The sequence below is a fragment of the Heterocephalus glaber genome, unplaced genomic scaffold (genome assembly GCF_053883595.1).
Source record: "Heterocephalus glaber isolate CG9 unplaced genomic scaffold, H.glaber_assembly_v1.0 deba00000943, whole genome shotgun sequence".
NCBI classification, from domain to species: Eukaryota; Metazoa; Chordata; class Mammalia; order Rodentia; family Bathyergidae; genus Heterocephalus; species Heterocephalus glaber.
In genome coordinates, this window is record NW_028258175.1 from 1,026,189 (window position 1) to 1,052,588 (window position 26,400).

The 26,400-nt window shown below is 52.8% G+C and overlaps 3 protein-coding genes across 8 annotated transcripts; 1 reads left to right on the forward strand and 2 right to left on the reverse strand.

The window, feature by feature from the left end:
* Positions 1-743: 743 nt before the first annotated feature.
* Positions 744-12,492, reverse strand: Rnf40 (ring finger protein 40). Of its 2 annotated transcripts, none has more exons than XM_004856185.4 (20): positions 12,334-12,492; positions 12,021-12,225; positions 11,280-11,447; positions 11,006-11,147; positions 10,045-10,251; positions 9,103-9,224; positions 8,850-8,996; positions 8,703-8,777; positions 7,836-7,955; positions 7,560-7,739; positions 7,248-7,383; positions 6,348-6,469; positions 5,837-6,261; positions 5,637-5,754; positions 5,388-5,537; positions 5,056-5,268; positions 4,852-4,977; positions 3,439-3,579; positions 3,241-3,342; positions 744-1,926 (listed from the first exon to the last, which is right to left on the reverse strand). In XM_004856185.4, the coding sequence occupies exons 2-20, from the start codon at positions 12,150-12,152 to the stop codon at positions 1,750-1,752; spliced, it is 3,003 nt and encodes a 1,000-aa protein (XP_004856242.1). In that variant the 5' UTR covers positions 12,153-12,225; positions 12,334-12,492; the 3' UTR covers positions 744-1,749. The 2 variants fall into 2 exon arrangements, with proteins under 2 accessions (XP_004856242.1, XP_021093129.1); XM_021237470.2 differs by having other exon boundaries at positions 9,103-9,257.
* Positions 12,493-12,534: 42 nt separating this feature from the next.
* On the forward strand, positions 12,535-16,612 carry Cfap119 (cilia and flagella associated protein 119). Of its 4 annotated transcripts, none has more exons than XM_004856187.4 (9): positions 12,535-13,086; positions 13,425-13,456; positions 14,048-14,113; positions 14,249-14,418; positions 15,134-15,204; positions 15,371-15,487; positions 15,579-15,648; positions 15,720-15,806; positions 16,385-16,612. In XM_004856187.4, exons 1-9 carry the CDS (start codon positions 12,877-12,879, stop codon positions 16,561-16,563), a joined length of 1,002 nt encoding a protein of 333 aa, XP_004856244.1. In that variant the 5' UTR covers positions 12,535-12,876; the 3' UTR covers positions 16,564-16,612. The 4 variants fall into 4 exon arrangements, with proteins under 4 accessions (XP_004856244.1, XP_004856245.1, XP_004856246.1 ...); XM_004856188.4 differs by having other exon boundaries at positions 12,543-13,086; positions 15,579-15,639; XM_004856189.4 differs by lacking the exon at positions 14,048-14,113 and having other exon boundaries at positions 12,544-13,086.
* Positions 16,613-16,674: 62 nt separating this feature from the next.
* On the reverse strand, positions 16,675-26,241 carry Phkg2 (phosphorylase kinase catalytic subunit gamma 2). 2 transcript variants are annotated; one of them, XM_004856182.3, is made up of 10 exons: positions 26,078-26,241; positions 25,650-25,762; positions 21,889-22,064; positions 21,605-21,659; positions 20,479-20,544; positions 20,232-20,395; positions 17,750-17,840; positions 17,508-17,661; positions 17,311-17,436; positions 16,675-17,221 (listed from the first exon to the last, which is right to left on the reverse strand). In XM_004856182.3, exons 2-10 carry the CDS (start codon positions 25,742-25,744, stop codon positions 16,928-16,930), a joined length of 1,221 nt encoding a protein of 406 aa, XP_004856239.1. In that variant the 5' UTR covers positions 25,745-25,762; positions 26,078-26,241; the 3' UTR covers positions 16,675-16,927. The 2 variants fall into 2 exon arrangements, with proteins under 2 accessions (XP_004856239.1, XP_004856240.1); XM_004856183.3 differs by having other exon boundaries at positions 26,033-26,187.
* Between the last annotated feature and the right edge of the window lie 159 nt (positions 26,242-26,400).

The window sequence follows — 26,400 nt, forward strand, 5'->3', positions numbered from 1 at the left end:
TCCTCGGCGGCCCGATGTCCTCCCCCGTTGTGGCCCGGGCCCGCGCCTCCGTCTCCAGCCCAACATGGTGCAGCCGCGGCGACCCCGCCGAAACACCGGGCGCTCGACGGGGCCCGAAGGCGGACAAGGCTGCCAGTCCCCGCCGAGCCGCGGCCACTGAGATGGAGGCGGGGACCCGCGGGGGCGCGACCGACAAGTCCGTGGCCCGGTCCCGGCCCGCCCCGGCCCCACCGCGGTAACGGCTCCGCCCGCGGGTCCTCTCGCTGGCTGAACCGAGGCGCAAGCAGGTGTCAATGAAAGAAGTCACCCGGCCGAGGCGTCCCGAAACTGTGCGTCCAGAGGGGAAGGCTGGGAGAAACCTCCGAGGACCGGCACAACCTCCGTCAGCACAACCGCAGCCCGCTCTCGCGGGGCCGCAAGCGAGCGGACTACATTTCCCAGGCCGCAGCGCGCGGCCCCAGCGGCCAACGGCTGTCGAGGGCGTGGCCAGCCCGGGCCTGGACGTGCAGTGCTCACGGATCAGCTTGCTTGCTGGGCGCTCAGTCAGCGAAGACGCCCTTCCTACCCCCCTCCCAGAAGGGATCCCTCACCGCTCTTGGGCTTAAGCGTAACTTAGTCATCGGAGTGGGCGGGAGTGTTTTTCATACAAGCACAGGCCGCCTCCCAGGTGCACACCAAGCAAGTGGAGCGCTGGACAGGCGTAGCAGCTAAACCTGTACTGTATCTAGGGCACGAGGCCTGGCTACTCTGGCTGTAGGCCAGGGGTTGCACGTTTATTCGTAACAGTCTATACAAGACATCTCTAGAGCAGAGGCTGAGTCCAAGTCGGTTCCTGCACCTCCCAGGCCACCCTGCTGCTGACTTCACAACCCATGAAGTTGGCCCAGGAAGGCAGCACAGAAAGCATCTGGTTACAGGCTGTCACAGGGTGTTGGGCAAAGCTCTACTGGAATGATCCGAAGTTGGTCCGGCGGCTGGGACCAGTCTGCTACATGTGGGACACTTCCCCTCCACTGCAGTTAGGGCCACCAGCATGAAAGCAGGGTGAGGGCCAGAGACTGAGGACCCGTGGGATGCACAGGCTGGGGGTAACTGGGCTCGGGAGGGGCCAGGGTAGAACAGTAACTGATGATCTTGATTCAGCGCTCCCAAGGAGAGAGCAGCGACCACAGCAACTGCAGAGCTTCCCAGAGGAAGAGGGTAGTGCCTCAGAAGGGGTAGCTCTTTCAGGCCCCTGAATAAGTGGCAGCCTCCTGTCCAGTCCCCTCAGGAAGGACAGGAGCCCTGCCCAGGCTGGGACTGGGAGGTAGTGGGTGAAGAAAGTCTCTCAAGGGCCCAGAGGCCAGCAAGGGGCAGAGGCCGGCCCGTGTCTGGTCCTAACTTGTGGGTATGCTGGCCTGTGGGAAGCCTTCTCCTGGGTGGAAGGACACAGCCTGGGGAATTTTCCCCTCAGGGCTAGGCGGGGTCCAAGGGGATAGGAGCAGGGTTAGAGCCAGTTTCCAGGAAGCTCTGGAAGTGCTCTGAACACCACAGGAGTACCCTCCAGGCTCCTGCTAACCTTTAGGAAAAGATGGGAGTCGAGCCTTACTGATTGCACCCCCACAGCATGCACCAGGGCCCCCAAACCAAGTAGATGGGCAGGGACTGGGCCCTCAGGGTCTGGGATGGAACCACTGCACCTAGGATGGGGAGGGACGAGGGCCACAGCCCCAGGCTCTATGGTGTTCCAGAGCCCCCCAAGTCTCAGGTTCAGCTGATGTAGATGCGGTGGAAGTCATGGGCACCGAAGGCTGCGTTGCACTTGGGGCACTTCCTCTGGCGGGCCTCATAGCGGCCCCGCACACACTCGAAGCAGAAAACGTGGAAGCACTTGGTAAGGACTGCATCCTTCTTGCGGGTGTTACAGCAGGGGCAGGTCAACCGCGCCTGGACCAGGCAAAGGCATCAGCTTTGGAACAATTCTGACAGTGCCCAGTCCCTAAGCTGACAGCCGGAGGTGATTCAGGCTAAGCCCACCACATAGCAGATGATCTAACACCATACCCTTGGGAGGTGAAAACAAGCGCTCTACAGTAAGTGAGAAACTGAGGCTCAACAGGCTGAGGTCTCAAAACCAGAAAACCTAGGGCCGGGGATTTAGCTCAGTGGTTCCGGCACCTGCCTCGCAAGCGCAAGGTCCCAAGTTCGATCCCCAGTACCAAAAAAAACCCCAAAAACAAAACCCAGAAAACCTGAATTCTCTCAAGGACAAGGACCAGGCTGGAATCTTCTGCACTGGGGCTTCATCTCTTGCCCCACCGGCTTTCTCTACAAAAATCCCAATCCTAGCTACATCCTCTTCAGCTGCACCTGTTGGTCACAGCTGGGCATGGCAGTGCCAACTAGAAATGTGCTTTCTACCCTGGACGAGGCCCAGCCCTGGTGTGACCTGAGACACTGCTGTGAGACTTCAGCCTGAGACTTCCCATCTACCAGCAGGAAGGTCTTGCCCTCAACTCCAGGGAGGAATGGACCCAGCACTCCTCTGACCCCTTCTGGACTCAATCCCAGTCCACCCCTGTGCCTCCAGAGGTCCCACAGGCACTGTTCTCAACATGCTTCCCCACTACCCACCACAAGCTGCTCCTCCAGTCTTCCTGGCTAAAAAGTACTTGTCATTTAATTTGTTTGCAAACCAAGAACCCAAGTCCTCCCCTGTATTTCACTTCCCCTCACTCTATGCATTCAGTCCATTCCGAAACACAGCAATTCTGCCTCCTAAATGCCTCCAATACCTTCAGCTGACTAAGTAACAGTTCTGCCCCAGTGATGGCAGTGAACAACTTCCCTGCCTCTTCCGTTACCTCCTTTATCCCAAATGGCAGACTCCACTCATCCCTCGGCTCAGCCTTGGCTGACACTCCTTCTGGGAAGCCTGCTGCCACGAAAGCCTTTAAGGCCTCTCCTGTTCCTGCCCCCTTATCTCTTCAATCACATTACTCATCTCAGGGATGGGAGAATTACTCGGCTGCCCCACCTGGCCACCTGTCACTTCCAAGAGGTTTGAACCTTTCCACCACACGCTGAGTTAAGTACTGTGACTTGCCGTGGCAGGTGCCAAAGAAGCAAGTGTCTGGTTGTCTGCTTCAGTGATTCTGCTGTCCTTCCTACTGGGGTCCAGGGTTCCCCGACCACCCTCTGCCTCTCCAGCCCCAGTACCCTTGCCAGGTTCATGGGCACAGCTCAGCCTAGTGGCCCCACCTTGTACTCCTTGATCTCCTCCTGGAGAATTTCATCGGCATCTGCATAAACCTCCACCTTCCTCTGCTTCTCTAGCTTGCGCCGCAGCCGAGAGATGTCCTCCTGGAGCAGCAGAGAGGCCAGGCTAAGAGCGCGGGCTCACACCCTTGAGCAGCTTAGCCCTGGTCCCCGCCCCCGGCCTCCCAGAGGCACACACACCTGAGCCCTCTTGAGGTTAAAACTCTCTTTCTCACGAGCAGCCCGGCTCTCCGCCAGGCAGGGCTGGATCTCTCGAAGGCGAGTCTGCACATGCTCCAACTGCACCTTGAGGTCCTCGGCCAGCTGGGCCGCTTCCACAGCCTGAGGGAAGGAAGGAGGACACAGGAAGGAGGGGAGCCATCTGCAGGAGACTGGGGAGCTGTGGTCCACCACGAAATCTGCACTTGAGCTGGTCCTGCCTTCAGACCCAGCCTCACCTGCTCCTCTGCTCCCTCATCCCTGACACTGTTCCTCTCTGCCCCGAGCCTGCACTAGGCTCTTCCCTCTGCTTCCCTCAAGCCCTCCAATACATGCAACGCCCTCAGGTCTTGACTCAAGTGCAACTCCCAAGGAGCCCCCTAAGGGTGGTTTGTAACAGCATTATTTGACCTGTGTGATTACTGGCTTGCTGTCTGCAAGTCAAGACTAGAAACTCCACCCTCGACTGGAAGGCAGAGACCTTCTTGTTCCTACCATCTCTCAGTGGTCAGCACAGACCTGGTACATTGCAGGAGCATTAAAAAAATGCTGCCTCCAGGTATGGTGGCATACACCTATAATTTCAGCATTCTGGAAGGCTGAGGCAGGAGGATTGCATTTTCGAATAACATCTGAACAACTCAGCAGAACCCTGTCTCAGAATTTAAAAAAGCCTGAGGATATAGCTTGGAGGGAAGGTCCTGGGTTCAATCTCAAGGAAAACACATTCTGATTTTTTTTTTTTTCTTTTGGTACCAGAGATCGAACTCGGGTCCTTGTGCTTACAAAGCAGGTGCTGGAACCACTGAGCTAAATCCCCGGCCACTCAAGCAAAAAAACATTTAAGAAAATGAATTAACTGGAAAGAAAATAGCCCAACAGGGGAAATGATACGAAAATTAATGTTAATCTTAAGCCTTTACTATAAACTAAAAATTTCTTTTTTCTTTTTTTGGTACCTGAGATAGAACTCGGGACCTTGTGCTTGCCAGGCAGGCGTGGGGCTACTGAGCTAAATCCCTGGCCCTAAACGAGAAATTTCTTATGTGTGACAACTATGTGGCAGGACTAGTTATCTGATGAGTGGTGAGGATGTGGGTCCTAGAGCCCAGACTTGGACTCCAATCCCAGCTCCATTCTTCCTTCACCAAGGCAACTGGCCTCCCTATGCCTTGGTTTTCTCACTCATGAGACAGGGACAACAAAAACCACCCTAGTAGGATGACCACAAGACTGCAGTGTGACCAAGCCCGGCAAGTGCTGAGGCTGACACTGTGAGCTGCCCCTGAGAGGGGGCAGAGCTGGGCTTCAGCTGAGCCTCTGCTTCAGGTTCTTCAAGCAGAACCAAGGGCATGTGTGCACCACTGACCTGTGCCTCCCCAGGCCCTGCCTCACCTTCCTCTTGTTGAGCTCCAGGGCCTGGCTGCGCAGAGTCAGTTCCTTCTCCACGCCCCCCAGGCTGCCCTGCAAGGCCCGCTCCTTCTCCTCCAGCTTCTGTACAGTCAGCAGCTGGGCATCCACCTGCGGACAGGGACCTCAGTGCTGCTGGGAGCCCTGCCTGCCCGCACCACCCCATGAGCCCCACTCCGGTGCCTGTACCTGGGACTTGAGACCAAGAACCTGCTCGCCCAGCTCATCCTTCTCCTCCCGCAGCAGCTTGTGGATCTGGTTGGCCTTGATCCGCTCTGACATCAGCTTAAAGTTGGCATCATCCTTTTCCCGCAACTGCTGCAGCAGCCGCCCGTTCTGCTCCTGCATGTCCTCAAAAGCCTGGCCTGTCACGTCCATCTCTGAGAGCAGAGCCTCTTCTTCCTGCATCATGGAGGACCCACAGAGGAGACCCAAGCATCAGGGTGCCATCTGCCAGAGGAGCCAGCAGGGCCTAAGGGAATCCCAGCTTCCAGAAGCAAGGGGACCAGGAGAGGTCGCACCTGCTTTGTGGCACCCAATTTTCGCTGTAAATGTTCGATCTGCTCCTCTGCCTGGCGAATGCGCCGGAGGGCGTCCTCATCTGCAATCTTCTTGCTCTCCCTCCGGTCCCTCTCCTCCAGTTCCCGGATTCGACTGCGAAGCTCATCAACCTGGAGCCGCACAAGGGAGCCCTGTCACTACTTCCCACCGAACAGGCTCAGCTCTGGCTAACCACCTCTGCATGGGTCTCAAGCCCCACCTGCCCGCACCTCAGCCTTCGCCTTTCGTTCAGCTGCCATGAGCTGCACTTTGTCTCGCTGTTCCTTAGGCGCAGACTTGTACATATCCAGCAGCAGCTTCATCTCCTTCTGGCTCTCCTGGGCCTTCCTGGGGGAGGGTGTGGGAGGCTCAGTGAGTACAGCCACAGGCCACGTGACCGGGACAGAAGACAGCAACAGGGCCTCCTCACTTGAGCTCTGCCCGGAGTCCCTTGAGCAGTTCTGACTCCTTCCTCTTGACTTCCTCCACCTTGGCCTTCTCTCGATCGGCCCTTGAGAGCGCTGAGGCTACAGGTAAGGGTCCCAGGCCAGGCACTTCCCGTTCCCGAAGTTCTCGCTTGGGCTTGGTCTCAGGTTCTCGGCCCCGGGAGGGGCCCTGGGCCCCAGGGGTTAGAGACTGGGCATCTTCTTCAGGGGGCACCACCTCTTCCTTCTTCACTGAGGAGGTAGTAGTGGTGGCACCAGGCACTAGAGCTATTTCCTTTCTGCTGTCGGGAGTAACTGTGGGGCCTGGCCCACTCTCTTCCTTCCCTGGAGCTGAGGCACTGAGGCCAGAGTCCTCTGGGTGGCCCAGGTTGGGGACAGAGGGGGCAGAGCCACTGGCCTGGGCCCGGAGCTGCAAAGACAGAGAAGAGAGGGAATGAGGTGAGTCAGTGCTCACTGGAACCTACCCAAGGCTTTTCCTAGGCAGCCCCTCCTGACCTTGCCAATCTCAGCCTGTACTTCTCGAAGCTTCCGCTTATATCGCTGAGCATCCCCTTTCAGCTGGTGGTTGTGATTCTGGAGACTGCTAATCAGGTGGCGCATCTCACGGTTGATAGGCCCTAAAAAAAGGTGGGAAGTAAGGGTGTTAGACTCATCCCTGTCAGGGCCCCACCCCTCGCAGGGGAGGAGACTCAGGCAGAGCTGGGACCTCCAGTGGGCAGGAGGGCAAGCTTGAGGCCTCAACAGTGTGACTTCATTTAAGCAAATAATGCAGACAAAGAAACTTGCCGAAAGTAACCCCCCAAGGTCTAGTTGTATTTTTGCTAAGGAAGATTTTTTAAATCTCCAAATTTCCTTCAATGGAACAGATAGTTAACATTCACCAATATTCAGTCAACCTCTTTTAGATTCTTAAATGTCACCTTGGTTACATCTGCCTGGTCTCTCATCCCAAGCTGCAGCACCCTCTCTCCAGATACTTCCTGTCTTCCTTCCACCACTATGCACCATAAAAAGTTTGTTTTCCTTTATTGGGACACTGTTCCAGAATGGCAAGGATTCCTCATGTTTTGTTCACTGGCATAACTGCAACAGCTAGAACAGGCCTGGGTCACAGGCAATATTCAGTGAATCTTTCTAAAACCCATGTTCCAGTCAAAGACACGTCAGGGAATACCAGCTGAGCCGATAGCTCCTGTTCAGGCTGTGCCTGCTCCGCCAGCCACGTTGGGTGGCTGTGACCCTCGCTCTGCCTGTGAGCCAGGGCAGCCCCTGCTGCCCTCTGTGGAAGACAAGGTGCTGCACCATGGAGGCCTCGACTTCTTGCTCTGGATGACAGGAGCCCCAGCAGGGCCGCACCCCAGGCTAAGTGCCCACCTCCGCTAACCCACCACGTACCCGCCTGCTCGTTGGCCGCCAGGTTCTGTTCGAACTCGATGCGCAGCATCTCGTACTCCTTGCGTACCTGGGCCAGCGTGTCCTCCAGCTGAATGACCTCCGTGCGCAGCTTCTTCTGCAGCCCCAGCTCATCGCTCTGCGGGTTCAGGTGTGAAAGGGTCACACAGCCCCTTGGCCCCACCCTGGGCCTCAGTACCTTGGAAGAAGCTGCTCTCGAGGGACCTATGGCAACTACACAGGGCTTCAAAACCCAGGAATATTTCAACTCTAAAGGCCTGGCTGCACCCCACACCATCCGTGCCAGGGCCACACCTCCATGTGCTCAATGTGTCTCAAGTGGGAGTTCTTAGTGGCCAGCAGCAACCCCCGGGCTTCATCCAGCTGGGTCTTCACTTGCAGGGATTCATTGTAAAGCAGTGAGAACTGGGCCTGGAGCATTCGGTACTCTCCGGTCTCACGCACCACCTCCTCAGGAAGGCTCCGCAGGGCCACCTAAGGGGGAGGACACCCAAAGGGGGTCAGAAAGAGGATATGGGGGCCAGCCACTATCTTGGGGCCTAAGCCCTCTCACTCCCAAACACAGCCTACCTTGAGGCGTTCATTGGTCCTAACAGCCCCCTGAAGTTCGGCCTGCAGCTTCTCCAGCTCTGCCATGCGGCTATTGGCCAGTTCCTGGTTTTCCTCCAACTCTGCATTCAACATCTCAAACTAAGGAGTGGGAGAGGCTGTGGTCAGCAGGGCCAGGATGGGCAACATCTCCTCTCACACCCCACCATGTGCTGCACCCAAGACCCCTGTGCAGAACACTGACAGACTCTGAAGCCCCGAACCAGACTTCCTTCAGGACTCCCAAACAAGCAGGAGGAAACTGCACACTACAAGGGAGTACTGGATACTGGGGACTAAGATTCTCAGCTGACAGGGGTCAGTGAAGTGGTGCTGAAAACCTAAAGAACAAACTCAAGTAAAGGGAAAAGAAGGCACAGGGACCTCAGAAGGCCAATGGACTTTAACTCCCATTTATCTCTCTCTCTGTGCCTTTTTTTTTTTTTTTTTTTTTTTTTGGTGGTACTTATAACTAGCTGATCTACTATTTTATCTCTTACCTGTTTCCCCAACTGGAATCTATGCTCTATGGAAGTTCTAGTTTTAATTTAGCCATCCTCTCCAATTTGCCTAGCACTCAGTGCTCAGGATTAGGTAAGTAAAAATGTAAGTGAATGAGGCCTGGGGATTTAGCTCAGTGGTGCCGTCGCCTGCTTTGCAAGCGCAAGGTCCAGAGTTCAATCCCAGGCACCAAAAAGCAAAAAAGAGAATGAAAGAAGGCTCTGAGAATGAGAGGGAAGAGCCTCAGAGGTACACGTTTGCCCTTAGTTCTCAGGAGAATTTAGGGGAATATCATGGCCGGACAGAGAAAAAGCTACAAGAGAGACTGGGAGGGATGATGCCGCTCACCTTCTGCATGCTGAGTGTGATCTGGCCCCCTTGGAAGCCTGAGGAGCTCCCGGACACATAGTACCCAGAGTTGAGCTGAGAAAAGAGAAAGATGATGAATGTGAAGGACAGGAAGTAGGGGCTGGATTCCCAGTACCCCAGCCTCACCTGCTCCAAGGCCTCTGCCAGGTGCTTATTGAGCTTTTGCTCTCGTTTGCGAAGCTTCTCAATGTCCCACTGCAGGTCCTCCACCGTTGTCTCCATCTCTAACACCTTGGTTTCAGCTGATGTCACTTTATCCTGGAGCTCAGAGTACTGGGGACAGTGGAAGGAAAGATCAGGGTTTTCTGAGATCCTTGGGTGCCCATCTAACCCCAACCCTGTGCTGGTTCTAATTCCACCCCTAAAACTTGACTCCCACCTCCAGTGAGATTCGGTGGTGCTTCTCTTGCAGCTGAGTGGCCAAATCTTGCAGTCGCCGGTTCTCCCGGCCCAGCTCTCTCGTGCGTGCCCGAGCCACCTCACTGGGAGGCTCACCGTCCACTGGGAAGGGAAGGCCCAGGTAAGAGGCAAACCCTGGCAAGACGGCAAGGTGCCAACTCTTCAGTATGTGCCTAATGTGATCTACCAGCTGTCTTGCCTGTATCTCATGACAAAGTAAGGGGTTTTTTGTTTTGTTTTGTTTTTTGAGACAGAGTCTTGCTACGTAGTCTAGGCTGGCCTTGAACTCCTATGTAATCCAGGCTGGCCTCAAACTTATGATGATCCTCTTGCCTCAGCCTCCAGAGTGCTGAGATTATAGGCATGCACTACCATGCCCAGGTAAAGTAAAAAGTTTTTATCCCCACTGCACAAAGGAGGAAATCAGCTCAGAGAGAATGGGTTTTTGCCCCAAAAAGCCCAGGTTAGGGAGGCAGAACTACAGATGGGAGAAACCTGTCAACATCCAAAGCCTGTGGATCAACAACTGTTACTTAAATTTGCACAGCACTTGGGAGGCTGAGGCAGGAGGATCACTGAGTTCAAGGCCAGCTTGGCCTACACAGTGAGACCTTGCTTCAAAAAAAAAAAAAAAAAAAAAAGTCTGCACAAAGTGCTCCAGCAGAGAGGTGTCTAACCAGAAGGGGGTCACCAGCGTCAACTACTCCTCCACCCCACCAGCATCAACTACTCAACTACTCCTCCTCCTGGAGTTCAACTCCAGGAATCCAAGTTGGAATCCTCCATCTACAGACTAACCTTGTCCCCAAGAACATGCTGATTTGTTTCTTGGAGAATTCTGGGCTCAGGGCATTAGCATAATAGGGAGCATCAATACACAGAGCAATACACATCGAGAGTACAGAAGGTACAGAGAACTAACCTCGGCTGTACACTCGTTGACAGAGTTCCTCTACCCGGCGCTGTAGGCAGTCTGAAGCCTCTACCAACTGGGACACGGCTGCCTTGGAGAATTCCATCCGGCCCTGTAGCTGCAGTTCCACTTCCTCACTGCTGCTGGCACCCAGTGCCACTACAAAAGCCAAGGCTGGCTCACTGAGGGGGGGTCGCAGCTGCACTGGTAGGGGTTCTGGGAGGGACAGACAAACCGTTATGAAAATAACAGCAGGAGTGCCTGCCAATCTGGACCGAGTTTCAGAGTGAGCCCTTCCATGGCTCACTTACCGAATCTGTACTGCACTATTATTCCCAACTCGTGATGTTCAGGGAGATACAGTCATTTCCTCAAGCCTACAGAGCTGCCAAATCACTTCTTCAAGGAAGCTTCCTCCCCCTTCCCAGTCTAAGGAGAACCCACAAAACACATGCACCCACATTTATTTCCTGTCAGAGGCCCTAATACTTTTTACTTATTATAGTTTTAGGATAATTTCTTCTCTGAGAGCAGGAATATTTCTTTCGGTTTGTCTCTGATTTCTCCAAGTCTAGAAAAGCGTTAAGTCATCACTCAACAACTTTTTTGTTTTTAGTTACTGGAGATGGACCCTGGCCCTCTGTACTAAGCTACATCCCAGCCCTTTCTGTGTTTGCTTTTTGTTTTTGTTTTTTGAGTCAGAATCCTGCTAAGTTGCCAACACTGGGCTTGAAATTGAGAGCCTTACCCTCCCACAGTGCTGGAATTACAAGCATGCACCCTGATGTCTAGCTCACAATATTTTCTGAAGTAAAAGGGTAACAACACGAATACCATTATGATCCAAATTAGATTCTAAGACCTCTGTTCTCACCTACTGCCTTTACTGCCCAAACATGAAATCAATTTTTCAGGGGTGGTGGATGGGATGGGGGTTTTAGTTCCCTAGACCCTAAGGTTCTGGCCCTACCCCTCAGCTCTGATGTCCCTGGCTCCGTGAGAGGGATCATATCACGTGTTGGCCCCTCCTGGGTCCCAGGTGCCTCCATCCTTGCAGAGAGGTCCTGTTGATTCTCATGGCATCGGAGAAGAGCTTCCACAGTTTCATCTAGCTGAAGGGGAAAAGCACCAAAAATGTTATGAATTCCTCAGTGCTTTCCAGCATGATTCTCCTTCCCCAGCAGGGCAATTTGAAAACTGGCAACTGAATCAAGCTCAGGTCTCTGAAAGCAGAGGGCATCAACCTGGGCCCAGTAGCGATTGACAATGAGGAGTGTGACATCATCTGTGGCCTGCCGCTTCTCCAACTTTTCAATTCGTTCTCGGAGTTCATCTTCACAAGCTTGTCGCTGTTCCAATCTCTCGGCTAGCTTCTTGTTCTTGAATTGTAGTACCTTCAAGTCCATCTCCTCCTACCATGAAAAACAAAGATGTCAAGAAGAACGTGTGGTAAGTGGGTCTCAGAAACTACAACACAGTAGGAAAACAAGTGAAATGAATAGCAGGGGAATACTCCCAGACTACCTGACAACAAGATTTAAGAAGGGTCAGACACCACAGAAAAACCATCTTGCTTAAAGAAAGCTCAACTTACCCTTCTGCCTCTGTCCCTTTTGTTTTGTTTTAGAGACATTGTCTTGCTACTTAGTTCAGGCTGGCTTGAATTATGTAGCTAGCTCACACTGGCCTCAAATTTGAAACGATCACCCTGCCTCAGCCTCCTGAGTGCTAGGATTACAGGTGTGCATCATCACGCCTGACTTCTGTCCCTAAATCTGAAGTTTTTAACATATCGCACACTCTCTGGGAACCTATTTTTCTATCTGCAAAGGGAAGGCAGATGTGGCGTTCTCGGTTTCCTTCAACAGAATGTGCTGTAAAGTGCACGTTGCCATGCCTGGGAAACTGCCAATAAGATTATGGGCAGTTTGGGCGGAGACAGGAATCTAGCCAAGTTCTCAGGACTAAGGCAAAAGCCCACGGACCGTGGAAGAAATGCCTCCAAGGCGAATGGGCTCGATAAGAGTGGTTGTGGTCTTCTCCTCGCGGCTCAGCTTTTTCTCTGGGGGCCCGGAGCCCCCATCGCCCGCGGCGCGTTTGTTGCCCGGCCCAGACATAGCTGCGGGCAGCAAGGAGCGGCGCAGGGTCCACCGAGGGGCTTCAGGCAAGGGGAGGCGACACTTCCGTTATCTGCAGAAGACAGAACAGAGATGTAGAAGGGGCCAGTCCTCCACAGCCACGAGCCTCTCTACTGCACATACTCGCGGGATCCTGCCCCTACCAGCCCGAGGTCCTCACCGAGACGAGGGTCAACCTAGCGCCGCCATCTTGGATTCCACTGGACGTCACTAGCCTCCCCTGCACAGAGCGCAGGCGCCAGAGGCTGCGCCGGATGTGGCGAAGCTTCATTTCCTGTACCTATCGGTCGCACTTGGCCCCGCCTCTCGGATCTTTCGGCTACTTCCTGAACACCTCCTTTTGCACTCGGTGATTGGACAGTAGGCGGTTCCCACGGTAACTGATTCCGCACTATCCTCTTGGCCACCTCCGAGAACAATGCCAGCCATCAACAATTTGGAAGGGGGCACCTAAGTGGGCACTTGCAATCTACTACGCATGCGCGTTCGCTCCTCACTGACGGAAGTATGTACTTGAACTTTCCACCTTTCTCCTTCACGGCCACCTTAGTAACGGTTCACCATGGAGACGATGGGAGACGCCCCCCCCCCCGATTGGCTGCGCCCAGCCTCGCTGCGGCGTAGATTGGTTGGAAAGTCACTACAGGGCCAGGACTTGGCAATCGCTGCTCGAAAACTGGTTGTCCCATAACCTAGATGCGACATGATCAGCCCAAAACCAAGCCAGTCCCTGGGAGTCAAGGTACAGTCCAAACTGGAACAGCTCTCGGAACCACAAGGGGAACTGGAGAAGGATCTTAGTCCATTGGTTAGATCGGCCATGCAGATAGGAACAGGTGTGCGGACCGAGTTGGCAACAGCGGCCTCTGTCCCCGTGGAAGTGGATGAAGATCCTGAAGTCAACTTGTTTCCGGTGAGAGCGAGACAGAGTGGTCCTCTCGGGAATCGTATAGGAAGATTTCCGCAGCAGGGGGCCGCCCTTCGTTACCTTTGCTAACGTTCCTTCCCCGGGTGCCTTGGCACCAAGGCAGAGAGAGACAGGGAGGTGTGACCCGATTGTTAACATGCTCATAAGTAGTACTTGGGGCCTTCTGGGGCCCAGACCCGCCTGCATTGCTCTGCATAGTCCTAGAGTTGAGGAGATAAATCTAGCGTGTTCTCAGCGCCCTGGCCCGAGGAGATTCACGACAGACCAGGGACTAGGGCCAGGCGCAGCACAGCTCGCCCTAAGCATTGCACCTTCTCTCGCAGCCGCCACTGCCCCAGCCCCGGATCTGCTTGTGGTGAGTGAGAAGAGCCCTGGGAAGGGCCGGGGGTGAGCTCAGTGGCGCTGCGCTGGCCTGGCAAGCGCAATGTCCTGAGTTCGATTCTCGGTACCAAAAAAAAAAGAGCCGTGGGAACCTTACACGTCACACTTGCATTATTCCTTTAGCCAGGGCTTCCCCATTTTACAGATGAGATTGAGACTCAGACATGCTTTCCAGGCTCCCAGTCCAAAGAGGCAGTATAAAAAGAGAGCCAAGGCCTGAAGATATAAATGGAAACGGAATGTCTCAGTTGCCATAGCGCATTGTACAAACAGGGATACTGAGGTCCACCCTGGGGCACGGGGGCTCACCAAAGCCATACAGCAAGGCAGTAGAGCAAAGATAAGAACTCAAGTTCCCTAATTATAGGCTTTATAAATGGAGAGGATCATGAGTCTAGGCTGTGTACCTCAGTCACAGATGGAAGGGAGTCAGCAGAGCTGAGAGACCTGGCAAAGGCTGCACAGCACATTAGTGAGAGCCAAAACACAGGCCTCCTGAGTCCTGGTCTGCCACTTTAATGATTATGTGCCCACCACCACTGCCTTGTCTCCCCACCTTCTACAGGAAATACCTGGACCTCCATTCCATGCACCAGCTGGAAAAGACAGCCAGTGTTGAGGAGATGAGAGAGTATGACCAACCGATCAGGGTGGGGAAGAACTCTTAGGAAGGGAAGACAGAGTGGCTGGCTCCCAAGCACTCGGTGAGTGTAGGCCTGTGAAAGAGGGTTCTCACCATCGCTCACGCCTTCCTCTCCCTCCCAAGGGTGTTGGCCAAGTTGCTGGAGATTGACTGGCCTGAGCAGAGCTTGCGGGATGCCGTCACCCTGGACCTCTTCTCCCATGCCCTCATCTTCTGCCACCAGCAGAGCTTCTCACTAGAGCAGACATCGGCAGCATGTGCTCTGCTCCAGGATCTTCACCAGGCCTGTGTTGGTGAGAGAGAGGCAGCTGCCAGAAAGTTAGAGCCCCAAGGATAGGAGTTAGGGCTGGCTCAAGGGACCATGGGTAGCAGAAGCAGAGGTGTTACCACGTGGAATCTTTGTTCTGCCATTATTGGTTGTAGTGTCACACACCTTTTATTGCCTTTGACATCTATGTCTTTATCAGTAAATTAAGGGCCAGACATGGTAGTGCATGCCTGTAATCCCAGTACTCAGGAGGCTGAGGCAGGAGGATTGCCTCAAGTTTGAGGCCAGCCTGGGCCACGGAGTGAGATCAAGTTCAGCCAGAACTACTTAGCAAGTAGTCTCAAAATGCAAAACTAAACAACCCAATCAATAAATTAAGGACACGGCACTAATTTTATGGCACTGTTCTGAGATATTATATGCAGTGTTCAATAATGTAGCTTCTACATTCCCTGCCTTTAATTCCCATGCTGATTTTCTTCAGAATGTTTAATACCTGAAATTACATATTTCTTTTATTGTATTCCCCTTCCACTAGAATATAAGCTTTCTCAGTACAGGACCTTGTCTGTCTTGTTCAGTGCCTAGAATGGTACATAGTGAGGACTCGGTTGAATGAATTAAACAAGTGAGGATTAACATAGATCTGTCCACCTCTGAAGTCCACACTCCCTAAGAAGTGAGCTGAAGGCATGGAGGGCAGGGAGGGACTCACGACTGCACCTTGCTTTCTCTACCAGCAACCCCCTTGGGCAACGTGGAGGAATGCTACCGCTACTTTACCACTGCTCTCTTCAGCCATGGAGTCAGGGTCAGTACCCTGGAGTGGATGTCGGTCTCACCCTGTCTCCTGCCCACCAGCCTCACTCTCCTCTGAGAGCTGCAGTGGGCTTTCCCTGCTCCTAGACAGCTGGGATCTTGGAGGAAGGGCCAGGGCTTCAGGAGACCATGAGCACTAACTCCAGTCCTCGCTGCAGCGGCCCCCCTTCAGCATCGACCTCTTTAAGAAAGAACAGCTGCTGGCCCTGGCAGACTATGTGGTCAACACCTACTTCCGTCACTTCAAGCTCTACAAATATGTGTTCACACCACAGGTACTGTGCCATGGGATGCAAGAGGTCACCCTGTCTCCCACGCCTCAGTACAGGCGCCTTCCTCTCAGCCTCCCTTGTCCTGTCTTCCCAGGTGCGGCTGGATCTGTCTTTGACTTACATGGGGCTACAGCCACCCAAGCCTTGGCCCGCGGGTAAGACAGGTATGGGAGAGCACAGTGCTAGGGCTGGGCCAGGGCTGGGGCCGAGGCCTCTTCCTGTTTCTGGTTTGCAGAGAAAGAAGGGCAGGAAGCGGACCAGCAGGCAGCTACCCAACAGGAGGAAGAGCCGGAAACAGTGGCCCAGCCAGTGCGAGAGCCAGGTGAGCACCTGGGAGGGGTTCGGGTGCCCCGCGACTCTGAGCAGGTGTAAAATGAAGGTTTGGAGCACATCAGGACTTCAGACTTCTTAGTTTTAGTTTGGTTTGTGTCCTTGTCCAAATGATTCCTTATTCAGAAATCCAAGGTGACAAATAGATATGAGCACATCGGCTGGGAGCTCAGGGGGAGGCAGAGGAGGTAGTTCCAGACACAGCTGCACAGTGAATGACAGTGACAGCCAGCATGGATTTGGTAATGATGGGTACCAGGATGCCTGGTTCCATGCATTTTGTGTGTATTAATTCAATCTTCCCCCAATCCTGTGTACTGGGGTTATTATTATCCACACTTTACACAAGGAAACTGAGGCATGGAAAGGTTCGATGACCTAAGGTCACGTAATTGCCAAGCTGCAGTCTGAGTATGAATCCAGGAGACCCAGTGCAGGCCCGAGCCCACCTGTGACTCCCTCAGGGGCTGGCTGGCTGCCTCCTCTAAACTGTGAAGCCCCGGGGGCAGACACCCGGGGATAGTCCCCCAGACAGCATCTCTCCTGACCTACCCCTCCCCTGCCCCACAGGCCAGGTCTGTCACCTCCGAACCTACATCAAGACTCAGGTGCACAAGGAGCTAGGGCAGCTCCAGCAGCTGGCAGAAGAGCAGCTCAAGGCCAGTGAGGAAAGGCTCAGCAGCAAGTTGACTGCCCTGGAGCGGCCCTCCCAGGTACCACCCAGCAAAGGCAAGAACAAGATGAAGTGATCCCCAGAAATTTCCCCAATAAAGGCCAGAGCTAGAGCGTGGCCCACCACCTCTGCCCCCAGCACCTTCTGGGCTGAAGCCAGTCAGCGGACACAAGGCACTCACGACCCCTGGGTGTGCAACAGATTTTATTTCAGATACAGCACAGGCAGCACTGATGCAGCTGGGCATGGCTTTTGGAGTGGCTCTTCCACCCCAGCTCTGATCTCCAAGCCTTGGCCAACAGGGTAGGCTAGAGTTGGTCTCTATGACAGGAGCACACCACGAGGGCTAGGCAGACAGCCTGAGGTAAGGCCTCAGAGGGGCCGGAAGGGTTCAGACCTCCCGAGGAATCCTGCATCTGAGCTTCCTCAGGGGTGAGGACCTAGCCAAGCACCCGTGCTGCCTCATCCTCGGCAACAGCAGTGGAGTCCCCCTCCTCTTCAGGGCCGATGAGGGGAAAAGGCCCAGTGGGCCGGTGCTGGAAGAGGGCTGCTCGGTTCTGCTGCTCACCCTTCTTCACCCAGTGCCCATAGAGCCGGAAGGCACAGCTGTCGATGAGGCGCCGAACAGGCCGCAGTGCATAGGGGTCCCTTAGCAGTGCACTCTTGGTCAGTGGCCGCGCGCGGCGGGTACTTAAGGCCACTCGTCCAGCAGCCAGCACTGTCCACACTGCCACCTGGGAAAGGGGGAGTATGAATTCCAGCAAAGCATCTGACACGAGGGAAAGGTCAGCAGGCAGGTGCAGACACTGCCACTCAGGCTTACCCGGAAGCGCTGGTGGGGTCTAAGGTTCCAGAGTTGGCTACCTTCACAGCGCTCAAAGAAGGGATGCTGTAGGGCCTGCTCAGCTGTCAGGCGCACCTCAGGATCTACCTGCAGCAGCCTCGAGATCTAGGGAAAACCCAGAGTATGAGGGGCAGACCTTGGGCCTCCCCCGCTGTCCTCTGATGGCCCCACCTCACCAGGTCTTTGACAGTGTCTGAACGGTCGTCCCACTCAGGTGAACTGAACTGGTACCGGCCCTCCATGATCATGCGTAACATCAGGATCTGGCGTCGGTGCCAGAATGGGGGTGAGCCAGCCAGGAGTGTGAACAGGATCACCCCACAGGCCCAGCTGGGAAAGAGCAGAGTCAGGCAGGCCTAGGTTACAGCCAAACCTGAAGGGCAGTACCCACAGCAAGGACAGGAAACTAGAAACTCACAGGTCGACTTCCTTGCCATAGCCTGGGTGGGTTTCATCCATGGAACATTTCAGGATCTCTGGGGCTAGATACCCTGGGGTTCCACACAGCTCTGGGGAGAAAGGCAGAGATTGAGGGGATGCCACTTGCCCCTCCAAGGCCCTGAGCAGCAGATCTGTGCTGGAACCCTCTCAGCACTGTCAGAGTCTGACGTGTTCTACTGTGCTGCTTCCGGCTTAGCCTCAGAACTGCACAGCGACTCTGCCAGAAAATTCAAATACCCACTGAGGCTCCCAGTTGCCCTCCTAAGAAAATGTGGTTTGGGGACTGACTTCAAGGTCTTACCCAACCATGTCTTTTGCCTCCTCCAACCCTTCAGCCAAACCAACCTGCCCATCCACTCATACAACTTGTTACCACATTTCTAAATACCTCATACAAATGGAAAAGGAAATTTAAATTTTTGGTGTTCTTTTCTGCCCATACTTAATTTCCACTCTGGTTGGTGGAACCATTCCTCAACCCAAGGGGAACAAGTGGAAGTACAGGTTTCTTAAAAGCACATACTGGGTGAATCCCTTGTGCCAAATACTTTCCTGTTCCCATCGTGGAATCAAGTCAAGTTTGGAAGCCTGAGGTCCAGAGCCTCCCAGGACTCTGGACTTGATCTAGTCAATACTTGTATTCTACCACTCTGGCCACCAGTTCATCCATTCCAGCAATCTCCAGATGGCATACATCCAGATTTTAATAGGACTAAGTTAAGCTGAAAGTTACTTTCTTGGGAAATTCATTCATAGACAAAATACTTATGGAATGCATTGTATGTAGCAAGCATCCTATTAGACACAGAATTAGATATGCCCCAGAACTCGCCGTCTTCCGGAAAGGAAAGAATAGAATAAGAAATGTGTCAAAAACCAAAACAGAGGGCCCGGCCTGACCTGGAGACTGAAAGTAAAATGAATTACTCAAGCTGAGGGAGAGGGTGGAATAGGCAGGACCAAAGATGATTCCAGAAGTGTATGTAAGAAGTGAGGTGCAGTGGCAGATGCGGATAAACTCAGCTACTTGAGACTGAGGCAGAAGATTCACAAACTCAAGGCCAGTCCAGACAACTTATTAGCAAGACACTATCCAAATTTTTTTCTTTGTAGTTAGAAAGGTATGGAGATATAGTTCAGTGGTAGAGTGCTTACCTGGCATGTGTGAGTCCAGGGGTGCAATCAGCAATACCAATCCCCTCCCCCCAAGAAGTGTTTGTCTCAAAGGGAACTAAAGCACAGCGTGGTAAAACAAAGTGCATAGGTTAGTGTAAGCTCAAGTCAGACCACCTAGGTTCAAATCGTGGCCAGGTCACCTTGGGCAAGTCATCTTTTAAGCCCACCTATTGAAAAGAGACACAAATACTCTGTCCAAAGGTTGAAATGGTTCCGAGAAATCAGCCATGGGAAGGCTTTGTGTGCCTGCTTCATGGGTAAATCCCCAGTAAGTTACCTATTAATAAATCCAGGGAAGTTGGGTGTGCTGGCGCACACCTGTAATCCCAGCACTCTGTGAGGCTGAGGCAGGAGGACTGCAAATTCAAGCCCAGTCTGAGCAATTTAGGGAGACCCTGTCTCGAAAAATAAAATGGAGATGTTTCTTGGTGCAAAGGCCCTAGGGTCAGTCTCCAGTACTGCAAAATAACAATAGTAATAAAATAAATCCAATGCAAAGCCACTGAGGCAGAAGCTCTAGCATATTCCAAGCTCTGAGAGAGTGGGGGTATAGTTCTGCAGTACAGCACATGCCCAGTATGTGCGAGACCGTTGGTTCCTTCCCCAGTTCCGCAAAAGAAAAAAGGGTGAATTTAGTTTAATGTCTCTCCTTCGCACTAGACATATTTCTTGTTGCCGGGTGTGGTGGCACACACCTGCAATCCCAGCACTGGGGAGGCTGAGGCAGGAGGATCCGTGAGCGTACAAGGCCAGCCCGGATGCATAGTGAGACCAAACACTAAATACTTTTATCATGACAAACGTATCGATACGTGGGGGACCCCAAGTCCCGGTGTGCAGGGTAAGAAGTTAATCGGGCCCTCTGGGCAGGCCAGGCTTTTCGCAGCACCCCACAGTTGCCTCATCCAGATCCCAGACACACTGGCAAACCCTTGGTCCCTTTCCAGGCGGGCACTGGCTCCATGGAGCTCCACCCCGGTCTCTCTGGGACAAGCCTCAGCCCCAGAGGCCCCTCTGTGGACCCTCAGACTAAATCTATGCTTCCCTTCTGGCTTCCAGAGTGGCCTTTGCCAGCTCTGTGCCTGTCTGCTTCCCCAGGTGTACCCCTCCCAGGTCAGGGCAGCCACTCTGAGCTGCATGAAAGGCTCTGGGTCCAGTAGATGCTTGGCAAGTGCTGACTCCCCTTCCCTGGTGCCCAAGACTCAGTACGGAGACCCAGCCAACCCAACTTCAGCCCGGGTCTCCCTCCCTCCCAGACCTTTTAGGGAATTAAGTTCCCTCACCTCGAAGCTTCTCTGCAGGTCCCAAGTGGCAGGAGAACCCAAAATCTGAGAGTCGGATCTGCATATTGTCATCTAGGAGAATATTCTCAGGCTTCAGGTCTCGGTGTACAATGTTGTTGGCATGGAGAAAGCGCACTGCTTCCAGCAGAGACCGCAGGATGGACCTAGGGAGGTGCAGTCTCCTACTCTGCTTCTTTCTGCCCACCCACTCCCTGCTCAGCCCAGGGGCTACAGGCTGTGCCATTACCTGGTTTCCTTCTCTGAAAGGGCCACCTTCTCTGTGAGATAGTCAAACAGCTCTCCCTTCCGCATCCTGGAACAGCAGGGGCACAGGCGAGATGCACCCCATGGTAGGGGCTGAGAAAATGAGCCAGGTGGGGCTCCCAGAAATATCACAGAAGAGGCCAGTGTGAGGCTCCCCTGGGGACAAGCCAAGGGGCCTGCAGGCAGAGCACTCCAAGGGTCTATGAGACACCAGGGTAGTTTGTCCTGTCTCAGTCTCACTGTGCTGTGATCGGGCTCTTTACCAAGAGTCAGCGACTTCTTGTGACATAATTTATAAGTGGTCCTTGTCATCTGAGAAAATTATACCTGAAAAGCTCCTCTTAAAATGGAGTATTTACAGCTCTGTGTCTCTTCCAATAGTCACCATCCTGCACAGCTGTCTGAGGGTGGAATGGATACTCCCCAAGCCCCTTGGTACCAATGGCCATTTCTGTAAATATTCTGAAGCCTTCATGGGGTTTTTCAAGGGCCCCTCTTAAATCTTTGGTATTCAAGTCATTCTCTTTTGAAATGACCTTTGCAGTTGGTTTGAATTATTATATAAAATTTGATATTCAGATTCAGACAAACCAGAAAAACAAAGGGCAGCGACAGACAGCATAAGAGGCCGGTGAGTGGACATACTTTATATGGGCTCACTTCATTCCTGAACTCTCTCCTTTTATTTTTTTATTTTTTTGGTACTGGGGATCAAACTCGGGTCCTTGCACTTGCACAGAAGGTGGCGAAACCACTGAGCTAAATCCCCGGCCTGAACTCTTTTTTTTTTTTTTTTTTTTTGGTCCTGGGGATTGAACTCGGGACCTTGCGTTTGCGAGGCAGGCGCCAGAACCACTGAGCTAAATCCCCAGTCCTGAACTCTGCCCTCTTAAAGGAGCTCCCCCTGCTCACTCTATAACCATGGGGGACTGGGTCAAGAGAACTCTTTTACTTGGTCAAAATTATTCAATCGTGGCGCATACAGAAAAGGCCAGAGCTGCGGGCCAGTAGGCGCAACAGACAGCCCTGGCTAGAGCAGAGGAAGGTGTGACAGTGGTCTCCGGGGCAACACGTGCAGGTGGGGACAGGGTGGCGGGGGAGATACTCACAGGTCAAACACCAGGAACATGAAGCTAGGAGACTCGTAGGAATCGATGAGAGTGACTGCAGAAAGACACGGAAAGGCAGAGGTAGAGATGGAAAGCAGTGGCTCCGCCACCCGGGGCAGCAGTGGACTATTACCGGGAAGGAAGAAGGACCAATGGATGTAGGCAGTAGGCTCCCAAAGACTTGCCACTCTGAGGTGGGACAGAGCTGGAGGGAGGGGGCAGGGATAGGGCAGGGGCAGAGGCAGTGGGGTCTTCAGCTAACAGGAACAGAGAACAAGTCTCACTGATGTGGGGGTGGCCGGCGACCTGGAGAAGGATGTGAGTCTCTCGCCGAGTGGCTTCTCGCACCTCCTCCAGCTGCTCAGGGCTCAGCCGCTCAGCTGTCACCTCCATAATCTTCACTGCAAACTCATCGCCAGTGGCTCGATGAACACAACGGCGGACCACAGAGCTCACTCCTCTGCCAAAGCCAGTCAACAGCACAAGTCAGGGCTTCCGGTCCTCTCATTTTCACAAATAGAGCCTCAGCATCCTCGTGCCGGCTCCACTAAACTATGAAGATCCATCTGGATAAGACAACCACCACAGAAACTAACCCTGGCCTACGGTAGAATCATGGTGGCCTCAGGAACCTGGGTACCCAGCAAGGTGCGACAAAGCTCACAGGGAGGCAGGCAGGGGGCCTGATTTGAATCCATCTTCTAACTCCCTCCACAGTTAGACCTAGGCAAGTCCTTCCCACACTGAGCCCTAGAAACCAGCCCTTTTCAGGAAGGGGGAAGAAATAAATCTCTCCAGATTTCACAGATACTTCTCTGATTATTCCATGGTACCCGAAAGCTACCTACAACAACACTTCAGGTGCAGGAAGTGCCAAATAAATATGGAGCCACTGGGTGGGAGACCAAAGTTGAGAATTACATCTTAGTTTAGGCCTAACTCTGCCACCAGTTAACCTCCATATGACCAAAGATGTAAGGTTTCTGGGCTTTAGTTTCTTTAATTGTTTTGTTTTTGAGACAGGGTCTCTGCATGTAGCCTGGGGTGGCCTTGAACTCATGGTGATCCTCCTGCCTCAGCCAGTGCTGGGATTATGGGGTATAACACCACACCTAGCTAGTTTCTGCAACTCTGAAAGGCAACCAACAGTACCTTGAAGGGATGTTGAAGGCATTAATGAGGTAGACATAGGAAAGCCCACTTGGCTTTGGAACTTCCTTGCTTGAGCTCTGTCACCAACCTCACTGGGCCCTGCAACTGCCTCAGGCTTAGATGTAAATACATACAGGTCTTCCCTCAAACCCCATTTCTAAGGCTGGTTCCTGGGCTGCTCTTCACACGACCTCACTGCTCTCTTCTCTTACTGCCCTAGGTCTCACTCCCCTGACTCCTCTGCTTGGAACTGTCTTCCCTGTCTCGATTAGATCAAGGAATGCACTGTCCATCCTCAGGGCATAACAGCCCTTGGCATGTTACGTTTGGCCTTCTCTCAAGTGAGATAAGGACTCCTGCTGAGGCCTTAATACTTACGACTTCCTGCAGTCTTGCCCTTGGCCAAGTCTGTCTCTTTCTTTCATAGTTTCAATTTCTTCTCCAACTACTATGGGCATCAGTATCTGAGTCCCAGGGTTTAATTATCATTCACTTTGTTGTTGTTGTTGTTGTTGTTTGGTAGTAATGCTGGGGCTGAACCCAGGGCCTTGCGCTGGGAAGTGTGCTACCACTACCCTTCACCCTTCAGTTACTGCACTACTTATCTGCAGTGAGCCTCTGAGAACCTGAATGGTGTGGCCCTACCACCCACATGCTTCTTCCCTTAACTAGTCTCCAAACTCTGCAGCACTCGGGACTTAAATCTGGGCTCCCTTTCCCCCTAATACTCTATTTCCTTTGTAATCTCCTTCCAGTCCTAGGAGCTTTAAACACCTACTCCATGCAATGTGTTCCACTACACTGTCTCAATCCTTGATTGCTCTCCAGAATTCTCGATTTCAACTGCCTTGCTGACATGTCCACGTAATATCTAAAGGGTCACAGCCGGTCTGTTTTCCTGGCGTTCCCAGCATTTGACACAGTAGGCTGATAGCCCTGTAGAAGCATGTTCTTCTCGTGTTTCCGTTTTTAACTCACAAAAGGTATCTTTTCAGTCTCCCTTGCTGGCTCCTTCTCTAATTGACCCCCAAATGGTCATATGCCCAGGGCCTAAGCCTAGACCCCTTTCACTTCTCTCTACTCTCTCCCTAGCCACTATCTATATGCTGGTGCCTCCCAAGTTTATAGCTCTCATTCAGCTCATGAAATCAAGATTCCTATCTTGTCTGGAAGCTTTCATTCTTGCCCCTTTCCTATCCACTCTCTACATAAAAGGCAGAAAGATCTTTTTAAAAAATGTATTAAGGGGGGCTGGGGATTTAGCTCAGTGGTTCTGCCACCTGCCTCACAAGCTCAAGGTCCCGAGTTCAATCCCGTTACCAAAAAAAAATGTATTAAGAACCCAGGCATGGTGGCGCAGGCCTGCAGTTCCATCACTCTGGGAGGCACTTAGCAAGCCCCTGTCTCAAAACAAAGAAAATAAGCCCTGGGTTCAATCCCCAATACTAAAAAAAAAAGTAGTAAGAATACCCATATACCCAGGTACTGAGTACTTAGCATGTGTGAGAAGTGTTCTAAAGATATATCAAGTCATTCCATCCTCACAGCAACCTATAAGGTAGGTTCTATTTTTATTGCCAGCTAACTAAGGCACAGAAAGATTAAGTTCCGTGTTCCCAAATCACAGAAATATATGTCACATCATGTTACTACCTTGTTTGAAACAACCCATTTTTTTTTTTTTTTTTTGGTACCGGGGATCGAACTCCGGTCCTTGCACTTGCGCAGCAGGCGGCGAAACCACTGAGCTAAATCCCCGGCATGGGGACCTTGCACTTTCGAGGCAGGCAGTGGAACCACTGAGCTAAATCCCTTGCCTGAAACGACCATTTTTACTATGAGAAAATTAAAATTCCTTATGGCCTATGGCTCCACAAAATGTAACCCTATTCACTTCTCCAAGTTGATTTCTTCCACCTTTTCCCACTCAGTGGATCCTGGGCCGCCTAGAGTTTCTGTTCTTACCTTCCCTCCTGAGAGTATGTGTATCTTGGCTCAGCTCATGACCTAGTCATTCTCTCCCTTCAAATCTCACCTCAAAACTTAACTTATTTAGGGGCCAGGGATTTAGCTCAGTGGTTTCCCCGCCTGCTGTGCAAGCGCAAGGACCTGAGTTTGATGGCCGGTACCAAAAAAAAAAAAAACTTACTTATTTGGGCATGGGGTATACAGTGCTTGCCTACCACACACAAGCCCCTGGGTTTGATTCCCCAAGAAACCTGGTTTCTTCACAGGTTCCCCCGGCCTCCCTGCCTTCATTATTCTCATTCTATTGCCTGACTTATTTTCTTAGCACTTTATCTTGTTTTTGCTTATTGTCTCTATTATTGGCATGTAAACTCCAGAAAGACAGAAATCTTATGAGTTTCTGCCACCCCTCACTAGGAGGGCATAACATATCCTGTACAGTGTGTGTGCTTAGGAAACATTTGATGAATAAATGTATCTACCACAGACTTCACAAGTGAAGCTTCCTTCTATTCTCTGTATCCTGAACCCCTATTCATACTTGAAGACCCAGCCTAAAGATCACAGCTCCTAGGAAGCTGTGGTTTTCCAGGATGCCCGAACTCGTCATACAGACCCCTATCTATCTAGTCCAATCCCCTTTTCAGCCACTTCACCTGGAGAACCTCCAGGGCATAGATATCTCTTTCTACCTTCCCACGTGGAGCTGTGTGTCTGGCACACAGTTGGTGCTTCAACCCTCTTCCTTGAGTACATAAATGAATTTGCATAAAAACGGGGTTAACCCAAAATATGAGCCTAGTCAGTTACCAAATGTTCTCCACGGACCACTGACCTTTCCCATCTATCCAGCCCTCAGATGTAACCGCGTATCCTGTCTAGGACCCGACCTCTCCGGAGCTCCTTTCCCTGGCTGCAGCCTCACCTGCCAATGACGTCCTTAGGGTCGTACTTCTGGTAAAACTCCTTGGCCGCGGCCCAGTCGGGCAGCTCATCCTCCGTCCCCACATCCAATGTCATTCTGAGCAAAGTGGGGGCCTGTGAGGAGGAACGGAGGGCAGTGAGGGCAGGGAGGCCCACAGGGTCTGAGACACACATCGCGGGTGCCGGAGACGCAAACCCAGCGACCGGGGCGCCAGGGTCCTGGGGTATGGGATCGGGGCAGGGGAAGGATCGGGACTGGGGAGACCCCACAGAAGGGCCTAGGAGGAGGAGGGGTGACGGGGTAGGGAGGGGCGGAGAGGGGTAAGAAAAGGTGGTCAGGAAAAAGTGGCACCAGGGCCAGCGGCTGTTGCCGCGCAGACGCACTTAGCAGAACGGGGGAGGGGGCTCCGGGGTCTCGTGCAGGCTCACCCGCCAGAGCAGGCGATCAGGGTTTAGGGTCTTTGATGCGAGACCTCGAGGGAGCCGGTTTGCTTTTCGGTCCCTTGCTTTACTTCTGGCTGCGCCTGCGATGACCTACAAAGCCGCCCCTATCCTTTCAACCAATAGTCTGCGCCGCCGGAAGACTGACGTTTAGAAGCCCTTCCGATTGGAGAAAAATGGCCCAATAAGAAGCCGAGAGTTCCAGGGGTAGAGCTCAGTTACAAAAGCCGCGCCCATAGGATGGCCCTTCAGGCACAACCAATCAACTTATGTCATCTGCCGCAGAGGGCGGAACCTACGTCAAGGGTGTT